The 18,010-nt window shown below is 45.6% G+C and overlaps 2 protein-coding genes across 2 annotated transcripts; both read left to right on the forward strand.

The window, feature by feature from the left end:
• Window positions 1-406: 406 nt before the first annotated feature.
• LOC120022352 (C3a anaphylatoxin chemotactic receptor-like) lies at window positions 407-1,450 on the forward strand. Its single transcript, XM_038966245.1, has one exon. The coding sequence runs from the start codon at window positions 407-409 to the stop codon at window positions 1,448-1,450; it is 1,044 nt and encodes a 347-aa protein (XP_038822173.1).
• Window positions 1,451-14,910: 13,460 nt separating this feature from the next.
• On the forward strand, window positions 14,911-16,381 carry LOC120022353 (C3a anaphylatoxin chemotactic receptor-like). Its single transcript, XM_038966246.1, has one exon. It carries the CDS (start codon window positions 14,911-14,913, stop codon window positions 15,973-15,975), a length of 1,065 nt encoding a protein of 354 aa, XP_038822174.1. The 3' UTR covers window positions 15,976-16,381.
• The last annotated feature ends 1,629 nt before the right edge of the window (window positions 16,382-18,010 follow it).

The raw sequence follows: 18,010 nt of genomic DNA on the forward strand, positions 1-18,010 counted from the left end.
ATTTGTTTATTAATAACTTTTCATGTTCAAAATTGTGCACTCTCCTCAAACAATAGCATGGTATTCTTTCACTGTAATAGCTACTGTAAATTGGACAGTGCAGTTAGATTAACAAGAATTTAAGCTTTCTGCCAATATCAGATATGTCTCTGTCCTGGGAAATTTTCTTGTTACTTACAATCTCGTGCTAATCACATTAGCCTACGTTAGCTCAACCGTCTCGTGGACAGGACACCTATCCCGAAGAAGTTTTTAACTGACTGGCTGCTGGCTGTGACAAAGTGTTCTACCATTAGAGGAAACAGTGTTACACTATATGACTCATCTAGAGGAAATCCATTAAGTATACTGTAGACTAGAAGGAAGCCCGCTGTATATTCACACCCTTGTTGCCTTTTTTTACAGAATGACACCAAACGCCACCATTCCGTTTGCCCTCGTCACCTCAGCCGCCCGAGATGACGAAGCCAAGGTGGTGGACATCGATGCCATCATGAACAAATTAAACATTGTCCTTCTCACGCTGACCATTGTCCTGGGCACCACGGGCAACTCTGTAGTCATCTGGGTGGCAGGCTTCAAGCTCAAGCCCACCGTCACCAATGTGTGGCTGGTCAACCTGGCCGTGGCCGACCTCATCTTCTGCCTGAGCCGTGTACTCTCGCTGACCAAGAAGCTCTTCTTCGACTACTGGCCGTTCGGCATCTTCTTATGCAAGTTCAACGGCTTCTTCAGGTATACCAACATGTTCTGCAGTGTGTTCCTGCTCGCTGTCATCAGCATGGACCGGACGCTCTGCGTCTGGCACCCTGTCTTTACCAAACGGCGTAGGACGATCTGCGCCGCCCGCCTGGTGAGCGCCTGCGTGTGGGCTGTGGCGGCCATTTTGAGCGCCCCCCACTTCGCCTACCGCCAGGTTTACCTCGGCAAGAACAACCTGAGCAAGTGCTCTCTGGAGGAGAATGAGCCAAAAGGCGATAACAGCGCTAAGCTTGCGCTCTCCCTAATGCGCTTCCTATGCGGTTTCCTGCTTCCTTTCCTCATCATCCTCTGCTGCTACATCCTGGCAGGGCTAGGCATCCGACGTACCCGCCTGTTGGGCAAGTCACGCCCACTCCGTATCCTGGTATCGCTGGTCTGTGCTTTTGTCCTGTGCTGGGCGCCCTACCACTGCCTCCTACTGGCAAAGATGGTGAACAGCAACAGTACGTTGGTGACGGGGGGGCTGACAGTGGCCACAGCCTTTACCTACTTCAACAGTTGCGTGAACCCGCTGCTGTACTTCTGTATGGGGTTGGACATGAGAGGGTCGAGGTTCAGGCAGACATTAGAGGGGGTGTACCGGAGAGCACTAGCCAATGACAGAGATGGTCGAAACACGCAGCCCAACGAGCGAACAGTGGATAATAGATCTGGCTCTGCGTCACAACCTGCACTCAGTCTCAAGTGAATGTGGCCCACGTCTGAGGGAAGTCACATTTGGTATGAGGAGTGGTTTCAGTCCTTATTAGCTCACAGGCTAGTTAACACTAAATAGGCTTTCCCAACTTGTGTAGACAAACATTTTTCATAATTAATATAATTAATATAATTTGGGATACATATAGACATAGGGTAACTGTGAATTTACATACATTCTCAATAAATCAGTTTCACATTTTCTAAGTGTTATGTGACGAAAATCCCAGAAAGAAAGTGGAACTGTGCCAAGGAAATATAAAATAACATATCAGGGGAAGTGGTACAACTTTTGGGGAAAGTCATAGATGACTTCAGTCATGCTATGTTTTAATAAGTGTCATGTTTCAACAGTGGAAAAACAAGGATATTTATTCCCATTTTACATTTCAGCTTTTCCATTTGGAATCAACGTCTACTACAGGGCAGCATCCTTATGTGCCACCGGTGAATTTTCCATATTGCTGACACCTCATTCACTCTCATTGATTTAAAGAGGGGAAAATAAAGAGTTGAGAGAAAATAGAAAGAGAGGTAGAGGGGAGTCAGAAGAAGAGGATGTGATCTGGACAACTTGACTTGAGGAAGTGTGGTGGTCGCTTGTTTCTCTTTTAGTCACCACATTGCTCCTCCTAGTCAGACTGTCTCTATCATGTCTCAGTCATATGACTGGTCTCTCCTTCAGACTAACTGTATCAGAGGTGAACACAGAGGCTTAGCTTAAGCTCTGTGGTTGCCAGATCAGATAAAACCGTGTGGTCATGTTTCCACTTAATATGCAATGTCAGACACCACACTCACAGTGGAAGAAAAATGAATTCAATTCACTTTATGACTCTCTCTCTCTCCCTCCTTCCCTGTTTCTCTTTCTCTTTCTCTTTCTCTCTCTCTCTCTCCCCTTCCCTGTCTCTCTTTCTCTCTCTCTCTCTTCTTCTCCTCTCTCTGATTATATTTTTCAGGACTCTTGTACTAAAATATAAAGTATGAAAGAGACAATTCAGCTGACATCTATTTATCTTTTGATAAAAATTCTCAATGAGAATCAAAACTGTTTTCCTGTATTGTCTGAAACTGTGTAGCTAGCGTTGTCATTCATGAAAGGCCTAAACGCCCAGGATGCAGAGAAACAGAAATCCCCCTCAGGACAATGGAGGAAAGGAACATAAATGGATGGGAACAAACAGACAGACCAGCCAGCCTTCTTCTCATCTTTTTGATGCTCTGCCCTTTATCAATGTAAAATAATTTTTTTAATCAATGTGTGTAAAACAAATTGACCAATTGCCATTGTTGAGAAAGTACCATGCCAACGGATATCGCATTCTTCAACCAACATGTTGACCTATAGGAAGAGGGAACTCCTACTGTATGTCTGATTCATTTGATTTGTCAGGAGTCAAAAGGTCTTGAATTGAGCAACATGTGAAATAATAAAATGGTTTGAAGCCAGTGGGGTGAATGGTGCTGCTGTGTATGTAAGTACACAAGTTAGGTTTTTCTTTGCCTCTATTCCAGCAACACACATCCTCTATAGTTGCTTTTTCACTGGTCAACATTCACAAGGGGGCGACAGAGGTTTTCTTGGTGTCTTCTGTCGTGGCAGAATCAGATTTAGCTAAGTAACATAGATAGATAAGATGTTATTTTCATCATATGCTTGTGAGATACTTGTCATTAGAATGGGGCCCTTTGGACTATAGGATTGGCAGTGCATTTTCCCCTTCTGTGATAGGGCTTAGTAACTTGGGGCCAGAGAGGGGAGAGGTCAGGCTTGTCTTCATAAGTCAATGTATCTGTTAAACCATGTGGTGCTATGTAGAATATCAGAAGGGGAGGAGGACAGAATGGAACGTTGTTTTCTTATGAATGTGTCTGTAACTATAATCTTAAACCATGTGACGGGATGGTGTTATTAATGGGGAACCAGTTAGTTATCTCATACAATGTCTGTACGCCAGTCACTCCCTACTTTTCTCATAGGGGAAGGAGTTTGGCAGTGTTTGGAACCATTGTATTTCCCCTCTGAGGTTGCCCTTATCTTGATCTAGTATATGACCTAAGAGGCTCACTGTCTTTTCTGAGCTTATCCAGGAGGGGGTGTATTTGAGATGGGAGTATCTCAAATGACAATTGATATATGCCATTGGATGAGGTAAGGTTTTGGTAGACAGTGAAGTACCAAGCATGAGATTGAAACCTTGTCTTGGGAGACCAAACTGAACGATGATTTATAGCTGATGCTGTCTATACTCCTCTTTCGGGTAAAGGATTCTTTGTAAGTTGAGAGGGGTGTATCTTGGCTATAAATGAAACTAAGAATTGTTTTGTAAGCACTCTCAAAGAATTCATTTATAGATACTGAATTGATCTGAGAGTCAAAAAAGGGCTTTGGTGAAGCTTATATATATATATTAAAGATGTACATTATAATATAACTCTGACATGTGTGTGGTTGGCTCTCTCTCTCTCTTTATTGAGTAATACAGGAAATTACCACGACACTTCTCATTTGTTGTGAAAGCAAAAGAAGAGTCTCTCTTGTCTTGTTGTCTTCCCTTGCTAGCAAGTTGGCTGAACACTGCAAGCTAGCTAGCCTTTTGAAATAATTGGATGTCTAATGAAATAATATTAAATGGCAAATACTTCCCGGTGTAACCTACAACATTATCTCAATTTGATTTGCTGCTTCAATGTATTGGCTCCCATATCAGCTAAACATACAATGTCATCATTTTTTGTCAGTGCCTCTCCTGTTTTAAGCCCCACCTGTTTAGCAACAAATATGTAATGTTGCCTGTTTTGCATGCTATTTTGGCATTAATATTATATTTAAAAATGATTATTGAGTTAATAAAGCTGCATACAAACATGTTCTCTTGAGTAAGGCATCTCCAAAATGCAGGTGTTTCAGCCTAGCTCAGTGCTCTCTGTGGAGGAGAGGCAGCCAGTGGAAAATACTGAGCGTAGGGGTTGGTAATCTTCTCTAGTTGCGCCTTGATTGGCTCAGTGTTCTGTCACTCATGGGGACACTGCGTCACCACAAAATCTACAGGGAGAGCTAGATAGTTCAAGCCCCCTTGAGTACTGTCATAGATTTACATTAGAAGTGCCCATCCAAGAAGGCTCAAGGTCATTGGCCACAGATAAAATGACGTCAAATCATGTTATATTTACCGTAGCTTTGATTGTCCACATCATACTTTCAAAATCTTAGCTAGCAAGCTAGACAAGCAGTCATCGTCATGAATCACGTCGGCAAATCCTTTTCAATCCTTGTCATATGACTAGAAATGATAGATAAAACGTATCAGTGCTCATCGGCCATTGGACATAAACATTACACAACAAGTTGGAAATTGCAAATTCAGCAATGAGTGGTTTGGAAGGAATCAGTGGCTAACTGCAAGTGTTGCAAAGTGATCACTATTTTTCTTCCACTACCTGCTATTCGGTGGTGAAGGTGTGTGGTCTAAGTCTGTGTTTAAGGGTCTCTTTTCCAAGCTTAAAAGGATAGACATTCACACGCAACATCATGGGCCAGAAAAGGTTGAATACATTGGCCATGCTGTTATTCCAGCATGACTTCTGCCGTGGTCAAAACAGCTGGAAACTCAGAACTGGGAAATCTCAGACTACAGTGAGTTCAAGGCAACTGAGAACTCCGAAAAAAACAAGCTCAGACTGGGAAAAAAAGTTTAGAATGGTCATCCAACTCGGAATTCCAAGTCGAGAACTCAGGCCTCATTCTAGAGCTCCGACCTGAAGATCACTGACGTCATCATTCAACCTTGTTTTTTTTCAGAGTTCCCAGTTGTCTTGAAAGCACCATAAATCCAGAGGATGCCAGACTTTGATGACAAAGTTTCATTACAAAATTTGCCCACAAGAAGGACTGCCGCGCAACATTCCTGTTCAGGTGAGCACAGCACAACACGGTGTGTCCAAAAATGTATTGTATGCTGCTGCATAAATTATGTAATATGCCAGTGTAACAGTAGAACTTTAGACCGTCCCCTCGCCCATACCCGGGCGCGAACCAGGGACCCTCTGCACACATCAACAACAGTCACCCACGAAGCGTCGTTACCCATCGCTCCACAAAAGCCACGGCCCTTGCAGAGCAAGGGGCAACACTACTTCTAGGTTTCAGAGCAAGTGACGTAACTGATTGAAACGCTACTAGCGCGTACCCGCTAACTAGCTAGCCATTTCACATCCGTTACACCAGGGAGATGTGTATACTGTAGTTTAGAAAGTAATACTAAGTGTATGTTGTGTAGTAAGCTATGGGCTAAAGCCCATGTGCCTCACCCTAATAATGTGGTCCCTTTCCCCTTCATAACTTAGCCTACTGTTCTGACTTGGTGGTACACATTTAGCCTATAGCCTGTTTTAGAGAAACGTCATCATCGAATATTGTAAGAGCTTTCATTGTCTGCTTATATGTCCCCTTTATTTATCCTACTGTTCTGACTTGGTGTACAGAGAGTATATTGTAAGAACGGCCCATGTTCTGAATTCTGTCGCCTCTACATTTCAAAAGTGCTGAACAAATAGTTATATTGACCACGTCCGTATTAGCTCGCTCGTTAATGTCTTAATCGAAATTACGGATTGCCTCTTATCCGCTCATTGTTCCCTTATGCCATAGTTTGTACAACTCAATTGTCAGTGGAAACCACAGTTGTCAGCCATATCAGCAATGTTTTTTAAAAAGACAATAAATGAGGCTGAATGAACTGTTTCGCTGCCAGACAAGGCTTCGCTGAAAGCCAGGTGTAGCAGTGGTAAGGATTCACTTCATGGTGCTGAAAAGAAAGCTCTGCTGTTGGGACAGCTTTATGTAGGCCCTAACAGTTTGTGGGCATTGTTTGTCACTGTTATAGTGCAAGTCATGTATTGTTTAGTGTTGTGTTGTGTAGTGGCTTTGCTGGCTTTGCTGGCATGCATACAAAGAAATAGTAACGTTAAGTTTGCCCCACCAAGATGTACATGCTAAAATCGCCACTGATCTTCTTTGATTTATTGTTTGAACAGTCGCTAAGATTATATTTATCAATGCCAAATAGGCTGCTTATTTAGTGCCAAGCTAAACTGAGACAGTAATCTTGAAGTAATCTTGAAGTTTAAAAAAAAATGTAGGTGATATTAAAGATGATTAGCTGTGAAATAATCACATTTATAATTAAACAACATGTTATCAGTAAAATGTCAGTAAAATTGTCAGTAAGTGTACCAGTTCAGAGGACAAATCAGGAAGAAACTGACCTTTCAGCAGAAAAATGGTGAAAGCAATAAAACCACAGACCCATCTGTGATGTTGTTGAGGTGCCTTCCACAGTAACAATACACTTCAAATAAACATAGAGACAGAAAAACACTGTGTTCATTGTGCAATGCTTCTGAGATACTCTAAACGTGTCTTTTAGATTAAATTATGAAAAAGTGACTGAGTAATAGAGATCATGGATATTGAGATCACAGATATATCCAAAATGGCACAGGGTGTCCAATCAAAGCAAGAAGCTGTCTTTTCTTTTATATGCATTGGGAAATAAAGGGATATCCAAACCCAGTTTGCTTAATGCTTAATGCTGAACCAATGACAAACATCAGAATAAAGAGGATGTTTGCTACAGTTGATGGAACATTAGAACATTTACAATTGGTTGCAACATTCTGTGACAGGACATCTCTGACTTCTCTATTGTAATAAGGCACAACGTGATGACTTGACACAGTCTGCCGCCAGAATGCAACATCCCCATGTAGGAGCCACCAAAACTATCAGGGGCCTGAGGCATCCTGCAGATAGCTTTTATAAAGCTCTGTACACAGTCGTGCAGTACATGCATCAGTAAGACAGCTATTGGTACATTTGAAGAGTGATATACTCTAACTCTAACTCAAATCTGCAATAAAACAAAAAATTGTGATTGAATGATGCATTTAGATACTTTGAGATTGGGATGCCATCATGAAAAAGCCCTTATCTTGACTTAATAAGATCGTTCATCATCGTTCATCATAAAGTCCTAATTTATTGAGGCATTCACCTCACTCTGGGTCTGTTGGCTAAAAATTGAGAATACATGCAGGAAGTGGACACTCTAGGACTCCAGGGAAGAGTGTCCAACGACCGAGTAAGGCATGGTCAGTACTGCACACCCCCTTCCAACTCTTGCCCCTTGTATCCATGTGAGCAGAGAGAGGAGGTGGGAGATAGGGGATGGGAGCAAAAGAGATGGAGCGTGAGAAAGAGAGAGCGAGAGGCAGGAAGTTCACTTTCTGTGGCCTTTCTACCCAAGCGGCACAATGACTTGCGGTTGGGGGCCACATCATTTAGACATGCACACACAGACACACGCACACAGACACACTCACACACACACAGGAAAGACAGAGAAGATCGTGAGGATTGTCTGTAAACTAAAGACACACAGCTTAGAACTATGAACCTCCACGCTTTGTTCAACCTCTGAAGCTCAACATGCTGGACAGCTACTACTGAAGCATCTCAGCTCATAGGTAAGCATCATCAGTATGAATAACAACGACCGTATACAGCGTTTTCTGGCTTTACTTTTCATTTAGATTCTTAAATCACTTTATTTGGATATTTTCAAATGCAGGAGAGAATATTCTCTAGATGTTCTGACTATCTACACTGGCCACTCAAGCTGTCCACGTATGTAGTTGTAGCATGCTATAGCCTCTTCTGGACAAATGATGAGATTCTGTGGATAGTTAGCTGAATATATACAGATCATCCGTCGGGGACTATATAAAGAAGATACTGTATGTTACTCTTTATCTGTGTCCGTTGCTTTCCATTACAATATCACCACTTGCCAGCTCAAATTGAGTTGCCAACAAAACGGATAATAATTAGCCACTGATATACATTACTACCGTAGATTAAAATATTGAGTAAAATCTAGGCTAGATATGGACGTTTTTTTTTCAGCATTCATTGAAACTTAATTTATCCAGCAACAGTAAGTCATTGAAAACAAAGTCTCCTTTACATTTACGAGCAGGGGCGAACAGCATTTAATCACGCAGGCAAGCATAAATATTGGAGTAACACAAACAGTGCCATAAAATAGGAGGTGTAAGAAAACAATGTAATCTTCATCATGTATACAATGAAGTCCAGAACAATCAGTCCACTGTGCTAGACACATTGCTCATGAAGTCACATCTAACGATAAGACATCATTCTTTATCTTGACAATAAAGAAATGAAGCAGAAAGGATTTTACTTTGTAAGGTGTATTTACATGAATGAAATACATCCTCAAACTGATAAAGAACAAACAATGAATGTACCCTGTCAATATTGACTTTGACCTAGTGCAGAGAGCCAGCTTTATGGCAACGCAAGAATTTAGGGGGATTCAAATCGTATTAGCGTCATATCAAAGAAGCCTCTGCTCATGAAGCAACACAAAACCGTACGAGAGGTGGAGTGAGTCCTTGGCTCATTGCACAATAACGCATTCCTAATTGTCTTGCTCCTAGGTAAACCCCATCCCTTATATAGACTGGAAGCGTATTGGTTGCCAGACAACAGGACTATGTTTGTTTTACTGTTGGCTCACTCGTGGGAATATATATACAGTGCATTCGGAAAATATTCAGACCCCTTGGGTTTTTCAATATTTTGTTACATTACAGCGTTATTCTAAAATGGATTAAATAGTTTTTATTTCTCATCAATCTACACAAAATATCTGATAATAACAAGGCAAAAAAACATTTTTTATATATTTTTGCAAATTTATTCAATACAAAAAATTGGCTGGTGACATAAGTCCAGAGTTCCTCTGTGGAGATGGGAGAACTTTCCAGAAGGACAACCATCTCTGCAGCACTACACCAGTCAGGCCTTTATGGTAGAGTGGCCAGACGGAAGCCACTCCTCTGTAAAAGGCACATGACAGCAGCTCGTTTTGTCCTTTTAAAAAGGGTGCCTAAAGGACTCAGACCATGAGAAACAAGACTCACTGGTCTGATGAAACCAAGAGTGAACTCTTTGGCCTGAATGCCAAGCCTTACATCTGGAGGAAACCAGGCACCGCTCATCACCTGGCCAATAATATCCCTACGGTGAAGCATGGTGGTGACAGCATCATACTGTGGGGATGTTTTTCAGAGGTAAACCAAATTAATCCATTTTAGAATAAGGCTGTAACCTCTTCTGCAGATGTACTATCTCACCACCAGAGGGTGTTGCAGCACCCCTACTTCTCGCAGCTATGACACAGAGACTGGTCAAATGAGTCATAAGCCAAAAACATTTTATGATTCCTGTCTATGCATGCCTCTGGAAAGGAAATGGAGATACTGTATGCAAAGAGGATCAGGATGGCAATCATGTTCTTACACGTTCCTTGTTGGACTGATATGTTTTAGGGGGATTGCAGACAGTATGTCAATATCCGATGAATTGTATATTATGTGGGTATGCACCACAGGTGGTTGGTGGCACCCTAATTGGGGCTCGTGGTAATGGCTGGAGTGGAATCGGTGGAATGGTGTCAAATACAAAGTGGAATGAGTGGAATGGTGTCAAATACATGAAACAGGTGTTTGATACCATTCCATTTAGTCCATTCCAGCCATTATTATGAGCCGTTCTCCCCTCAGCAGCCTCCTGTGGTGTGCACTTTGGGAAAAAGTTTTTAAAAAAGGGTAAAACTGTGGGTAGTTCACAGTCCCAGACCCCCGCCACATACTCACAAAAATACACACACATGCATTCCCAGTCACAGACACAGAATGACTCAGACACAGACAGAGGAATGGACTGTCATGAATAGATTACATCATGCCTGGTACACAACATTTACATTTTAGTCATTTAGCAGACGCTCTTATCCAGAGCGACTTACAGTAGAGTGCATACATTTTATTACATTTTTTACATACTGAGACAAGGATATCCCTACCGGCCAAACCCTCCCTAACCCGGACGACGCTATGCCAATTGTGCGTCGCCCCACGGACCTCCCGGTTGCAACAGAGCCTGGGCGCGAACCCAGCCCAGCCTGGGCGCGAACCCAGAGACTCTGGTGGCGCAGCTAGCACTGCGAAGCAGTGCCCTAGGCAACTGCGCCACCCGGGAGATGGCGCAACATCCCATCTGAAGATTCAGAATACTTCCTAAACAGCAAAAAAGTCAAGAATTTATAGAGTTCTGTTCATTTGTGACTGAGTCCTCCTAATATTACAATCTCTTAAGGATCAGCCCCTTTTTTAAAGTTTTCGTCTAAAAAGACATACCCAAATCTAACTGCCTGTAGCTCAGGCCCTGAAGCAAGGATATGCATATTCTTGGTACCATTTGAAAGGAAACACTTTGAAGATTGTGGAAATGTGAATATAACACAATAGAACATGGAATGTAGGAGAATATAACACAATATATCTGGTAAAAGACAATACAAAGAAAAAAAACGTTATTTTGTATTTTTTTGTACCATCATCTTTGAAATGCAAGAGAAAGGAAATAATGTATTATTACAGCCTAGGTGCCATTTAGATTTTGGCAACTATATGGCAGCAGTGTATGTCACGCCCTGGCCTTAGTATTCTTTGTTTTCTTTATTATTTTAGTTAGGTCAGGGTGTGACATGGGGAATGTTTGTGTTTTGTCTCGTCTTGGGTGGTTATATGGTAAAGGGGGTGTTGGGTTTAGTGTATGGGTTTGTGTTCAGTGAATGTTTCTAGGTATGTCTATGGTTGCCTGAGTGGTTCTCAATCAGAGACAGATGTCTTTCATTTGTCTCTGATTGGGAGCCATATTTAAGGCAGCCATGGGCATCATGTGTTTGTGGGTAATTGTCTATGTTGAACGTTTGTTGCTTGTCTATGCACTTACGTCATTTAGCTTCACGGTCGTTTGTTGTTTTTGTTTAGTTTGTATTCAGTGTTTGTTTCGTGTTTTTTCCTCTCTAATAAAAGAGAATGTATTTTGCACACGCTGCGCCTTGGTCCTCTCTCTCACCCATAGACGATCGTGACAGAATTACCCACCAGTACGGGACCAAGCAGCGTGTAAAGCAGCAACGGGAGCAGCGCATAAAGGATTCATGGACATGGGAGGAGATATTGGATGGAAAGGGACCTTGGGCTCAACCTGGAGAATATCGCCGCCCTCGTGAAGAGCTGGAGGCAGCTAAAGCCGAGAGGCGGCGGTATGAGGAGGTAGCAGGGAAACAGGAGCAAAGACTGGACTACACTACGTGGGAGGAGATCGACAGGTGGGCGATAGACCCAGGGAGAATGCCGGAGCCCGCCTGGGATTCTCTGGCGTAGTGCGAGGAGGGATACCGGTAGGAAGCCTGTGAGTCAGCCCCAACAATTTATTGGGGGGGGGGGGCTAAAAGGGAGTGTGGCGAAGTCAGGTAGGAGACCTGCGCCTAATCCCTGTACTTACCGTGGAGAGCGAGAGTACGGGCAGACACCGTGTTACGCAGTAGAGCGCATGGTGTCTCCTGTACGTGTTCATAGCCTGGTGCGGGTTATTCCACCTCCCCGCACTGGCAGGGCTAGATTGGGCATTGAGCCAGGTGCCATGAAGCCGGCTCAACGCGTCTGGTCTCCAGTGCGTCTCCTCGGGCCGGCATACATGGCACCAGCCTTACGCATGGTGTCCCCGGTTCGCCTACATAGCCCGGTGCGGGTTATTCCACCTCCCCGCACTGGTCGGGCGACGGGGAGCATACAACCAGGTAAGGTTGGGCAGGCTCAGTGCTCAAGGGAGCCAGTACGCCTGCACGGTCCGGTATTTCCGGCGCCACCTCCCCGCCCCAGCCCAGTACCACCAGTGCCTACACCACGCACCAGGCTTCCTGTGCGTCTCCAGAGCCCTGTTCCTCCTCCACGCACTAACCCTGTGGTGCGTGTCTCCAGCCCGGTACCACCAGTTCCGGCACCACGCACCAAGCTTCCTATGCGTCTCCAGAGCCCTGTTCCTCCTCCACGCACTAGCCCTATGGTGCGTGTCTCCAGCCCATTACCACCAGTGCCTACGCCACGCACCAAGCCTCCTGTGTGTCCCCAGAGTCCTGTGCGTCCTGTTGCTGCTCCCCGCACTAGCCCTGAGATGCGTGTCCCCAGCCCGGTACCACCAGTGCCGACACCACGCACTAGGCCTAATGTGCGTCTCCAGGGTCCAGTATGCCCTGTTCCTTCTCCCCGCACTAGCCTGAAGGTGCGTGTCCTTAGCCCGGTACCTCCAGTTCCGGCACCACGCACCAGGCATACAGTGTGCCTCAGCCGGCCAGAGCTGCCCGTCTGCCAAGCACCGTCAGAGCTGCCCGTCTGCCAAGCACCGTCTGAGCTGCCCGTCTGCCAAGCACCGTCTGAGCTGCCCGTCTGCCAAGCACCGTCTGAGCTGCCCGTCTGCCAAGCACCGTCTGAGCTGCCCGTCTGCCAAGCACCGTCTGAGCTGCCCGTCTGCCAAGCACCGTCTGAGCTGCCCGTCTGCCAAGCACCGTCTGAGCTGCCCGTCTGCCAAGCACCGTCTGAGCTGCCGGTCTGCCAAGCACCGTCAGAGCTGCCCGTCTGTCCCGAGCTGTCAGAGCTGCCCGTCTGTCCCGAGCCGCTAGAGCCGTCCGCCAGACAGGATCAGCCAGAGCCGTCCGCCAGACAGGATCAGCCCGAGCCGTCCGCCAGACAGGATCAGCCCGAGCCGTCCGCCAGACAGGATCAGCCCGAGCCGTCCGCCAGACAGGATCAGCCCGAGCCGTCCGCCAGACAGGATCAGCCCGAGCCGTCCGCCAGACAGACAGGATCAGCCCGAGCCGTCCGCCAGACAGACAGGATCTGCCCGAGCCGTCCGCCAGTCAGCCAGGATCTGCCCGAGCCGTCCGCCAGTCAGCCAGGATCTGCCCGAGCCGTCCGCCAGTCAGCCAGGATCTGCCAGAGCCGTCCGCCAGTCAGCCAGGATCTGCCAGAGCCGTCCGCCAGTCAGCCAGGATCTGCCAGAGCCGTCCGCCAGTCAGCCAGGATCTGCCAGAGCCGTCCGCCAGTCAGCCAGGATCTGCCAGAGCCGTCCGCCAGTCAGCCAGGATCTGCCAGAGCCGTCCGCCAGTCAGCCAGGAGCAGCCAGAGCCGTCAGCCAGTCAGCCAGGAGCAGCCAGATCCGTCAGCCAGGAGCAGCCAGATTCCTCAGCCAGCCATGAGCAGCCAGATCCCTCAGCCAGCCATGAGCAGCCAGATCCCTCAGCCAGCCATGAGCAGCCAGATCCCTCAGCCAGCCATGAGCAGCCAGATCCCTCAGCCAGCCATGAGCAGCCAGATCCCTCAGCCAGCCATGAGCAGCCAGATCCCTCAGCCCGCCATGAGCTGCCGTCCCTCAGTCCGCCATGAGCTGCCGTCCCTCAGTCCGGAGCTGCCGTCCCTCAGTCCGGAGCTACCCCTCAGTCCGGAGCTACCCATCCGTCCGGTGGCGCCCTCTGGGATGGTCTTCAGTCCGGGACTTGCTACAAGGGTCGCCGCTCCAGAGGCGCCACCAAAGCGGGTATTGACAATGGTGGAGTGGGGGCCACGTCCCGCACCCGAGCCGCCGCCATATTAAGGCCCACCCCGGACCCTCCCTTTCTGTGTCAGGTTTTGCGGCCGGAGTCCGCACCTTTGGGGGGGGGGTACTGTCACGCCCTGGCCTTAGTATTCTTTGTTTTCTTTATTATTTTAGTTAGGTCAGGGTGTGACATGGGGAATGTTTGTGTTTTGTCTCGTCTTGGGTGGTTATATGGTAAAGGGGGTGTTGGGTTTAGTGTATGGGTTTGTGTTCAGTGAATGTTTCTAGGTATGTCTATGGTTGCCTGAGTGGTTCTCAATCAGAGACAGATGTCTTTCATTTGTCTCTGATTGGGAGCCATATTTAAGGCAGCCATGGGCATCATGTGTTTGTGGGTAATTGTCTATGTTGAACGTTTGTTGCTTGTCTATGCACTTACGTCATTTAGCTTCACGGTCGTTTGTTGTTTTTGTTTAGTTTGTATTCAGTGTTCGTTTCGTGTTTTTTCCTCTCTAATAAAAGAGAATGTATTTTGCATGTTCAAAATTGTGCACTCTCCTCAAACAATAGCATGGTATTCTTTCACTGTAATAGCTACTGTAAATTGGACAGTGCAGTTAGATTAACAAGAATTTAAGCTTTCTGCCAATATCAGATATGTCTCTGTCCTGGGAAAGTTTCTTGTTACTTACAATCTCGTGCTAATCACATTAGCCTACGTTAGCTCAACCGTCTCGTGGACAGGACACCTATCCCGAAGAAGTTTTTAACTGACTGGCTGCTGGCTGTGACAAAGTGTTCTACCATTAGAGGAAACAGTGTTACACTATATGACTCATCTAGAGGAAATCCATTAAGTATACTGTAGACTAGAAGGAAGCCCGCTGTATATTCACACCCTTGTTGCCTTTTTTTACAGAATGACACCAAACGCCACCATTCCGTTTGCCCTCGTCACCTCAGCCGCCCGAGATGATGAAGCCAAGGTGGTGGACATCGATGCCATCATGAACAAATTAAACATTGTCCTTCTCACGCTGACCATTGTCCTGGGCACCACGGGCAACTCTGTAGTCATCTGGGTGGCAGGCTTCAAGCTCAAGCCCACCGTCACCAATGTGTGGCTGGTCAACCTGGCCGTGGCCGACCTCATCTTCTGCCTGAGCCGTGTACTCTCGCTGACCAAGAAGCTCTTCTTCGACTACTGGCCGTTCGGCATCTTCTTATGCAAGTTCAACGGCTTCTTCAGGTATACCAACATGTTCTGCAGTGTGTTCCTGCTCGCTGTCATCAGCATGGACCGGACGCTCTGCGTCTGGCACCCTGTCTTTACCAAACGGCGTAGGACGATCTGCGCCGCCCGCCTGGTGAGCGCCTGCGTGTGGGCTGTGGCGGCCATTTTGAGCGCCCCCCACTTCGCCTACCGCCAGGTTTACCTCGGCAAGAACAACCTGAGCAGGTGCTCGCTAGATGTCAAGGAGTCAACGAAAGGTGATAACAGCGCTAACCTAGCTCTCTACCTAATGCGCTTCCTATGCGGTTTCCTGCTTCCTTTCCTCATCATCCTCTGCTGCTACATCCTAGCAGGGTTAGGCATCCGACGCACCCGCCTGTTGGGCAAGTCACGCCCACTCCGTATCCTGGTATCGCTGGTCTGTGCTTTTGTCCTGTGCTGGGCGCCCTACCACTGCCTCCTACTGGCAAAGATGGTGAACAGCAACAGTAAGTTGGTGACGGGGGGGCTGACAGTGGCCACAGCCTTTACCTACTTCAACAGTTGTGTGAACCCGCTGCTGTACTTCTGTATGGGGTTGGACATGAGAGGGTCGAGGTTCAGGCAGAGCTTAGCGGGGGTGTACCGCAGAGCACTAGCCGATGACAGAGATGGTCGCTTCACGCAGTCTAACGAGCGCACAGTGGATGATAGCTCTGGCTCTGCATCACGACTTGCAATGGTGAATGTGGCCAACGTCAGTCTCAATTGAATGTGGCCAAAGTCTCAGGGAAGTCACATTTGGTATGAGGAGAAGTTTCTGTCCTTAATAGTTCACAGGCTAGTTATTCTTGAATAGCTGAAAAGCTTGTGTAGACAAACATTTTTCATATTTTTTATCAGTTGGGATACATATAGACATAGGGTAACTGTGAATTTATGTAAATGCCTCAGGAAATAATTATCACACTTTCGAAGTGTTATGTGATGAAAATCACAGAAAGAAAGTGGAACTGTGTCTAGAAAATAACATATCAGGAGGAAGTGGTACTTCTGGGGAAAGTCATAGATGATAAGTTTTATATGTGTTTGGAAAACATGGAAAAGTGGAAATACAAGGATATCTATTTTTCATCTCATGAGACAAGATTGTAATTGGAAATGACAAATTGGGGCGAAAATGGGGCGTAAAATGCCCTGGCAAATATTCTTACACTTATCGGTGTAAACTACAACATTATCCCAATTTGATATGTTGCTTAAGGGACAGCTCACAATTTACTGGGGGGGGCTTGGGTGTTCCAAAATAGGGGAGGGTTGTCAAACTTTGTTTTTGTTGCTTTGGGGAGGGTTGTGTGTTTTTTTATTGGGCACTGGTTTTACTAGATAATTTCTTCCATCCTAGCCAAATTTCCTCATCTGCTTGCATGCACCTCCTCTATATCAAGATGTATTGGTGCTTCCCTAAATGCACATGCTTTTCCGTGTGCTAACTTTTACTATACCACAGGTCAGTATAGTCTACCAGTCTATCCAGCACTCATAGTGACAATAGTGGTAGGTGGATAATTTGTCCAGATCTGCAATAGGCTAACTAACAATCACACCACACATAAAACCATTCAAAGCTGCACCTCATTCACTCTCATTGATGATTCAAAGGGGGGAAATAAAGAGTTGAGAGAAAATAGAAAGAAAGGTAGAGGGGAGTCAGAAGAAGAGGATGTGATCTGGACAACTTGACTTGAGGAAGTGTGGTGGTCGCTTGTTTCTCTTTTAGTCACCACATTGCTCCTCCTAGTCAGACTGTCTCTATCATGTCTCAGTCATATGACCGGTCTCTCCTTCAGACTAACTGTATCAGAGGTGAACACAGAGGCCTAGCTTAGCTTAAGCTCTGTGGTTGCCAGATCAGATAAAACCGTGTAGTCATGTTTCCACTTAATATGCAATGTCAGACACCACACTCACAGCGGAAGAGGAATTAAAACCACAATTCAATTCACTTTATGACTCTCTCGCTCCCGTCTTCCATGTCTCTCTTTCTCTCTCTCTCTCTTCTTCTCCTCTCTCTGATTATATTTTTCAGAAAGAAAAAGTATGAAAGAGACAATTCAGCTGACATCTATTTATCTTTCGATAAATATTCTCAATGGGAATCAAAACTGTTTTCCTGTATTGTCTGAAACTGTGTAGCTAGCGGTGTCATACATGAAAGGCCTAAACGTCCAGGATGCAGAGAAACAGATATCCCCCTCAGGACAATGGAGGAAAGGGACATAAATGGATGGGAACAAACAGAATAGACCAGCCAGCTGCACCCTAGTTTTTCTCATCTTGTTGATGCTCCTTGCAAGAAATTCCCTCCGTATCATCATTGCTTTGCTTAGACTGAATATAACATAGGTCGAAATGTCCAATGCAAAAAAAAACATTTTTACTGGTTTGAATAGTGTAAATACTGTAAATATTGTGATACATTTTTGGTAATTTTATCTCTTCAATGTATTATACAATGTAAAATGTGTTTAAAGCAAATTGACCAATTGCCATTGTTGAGAAAGTACCATGCCAACGGATATCGCATTCTTCAATCAACATGTTGACCTATAGGAAGAGGGAACTCCTACTGTATATCTGATTCATTTGATTTGTCAGGAGTCAAAAGGTCTTGAATTGAGCAACATGTGAAATAATAAAATGGGTTGAAGCCAGTGGGGTGAATGGTGCTGCTGTGTATGTAAGTACACAAGTTAGGTTTTTCTTTGCCTCTATTCCAGCAACACACATCCTCTATAGTTGCTTTT

This window comes from Salvelinus namaycush, chromosome 27 (assembly GCF_016432855.1).
Source record: "Salvelinus namaycush isolate Seneca chromosome 27, SaNama_1.0, whole genome shotgun sequence".
Classification (NCBI taxonomy): domain Eukaryota; kingdom Metazoa; phylum Chordata; class Actinopteri; order Salmoniformes; family Salmonidae; genus Salvelinus; species Salvelinus namaycush.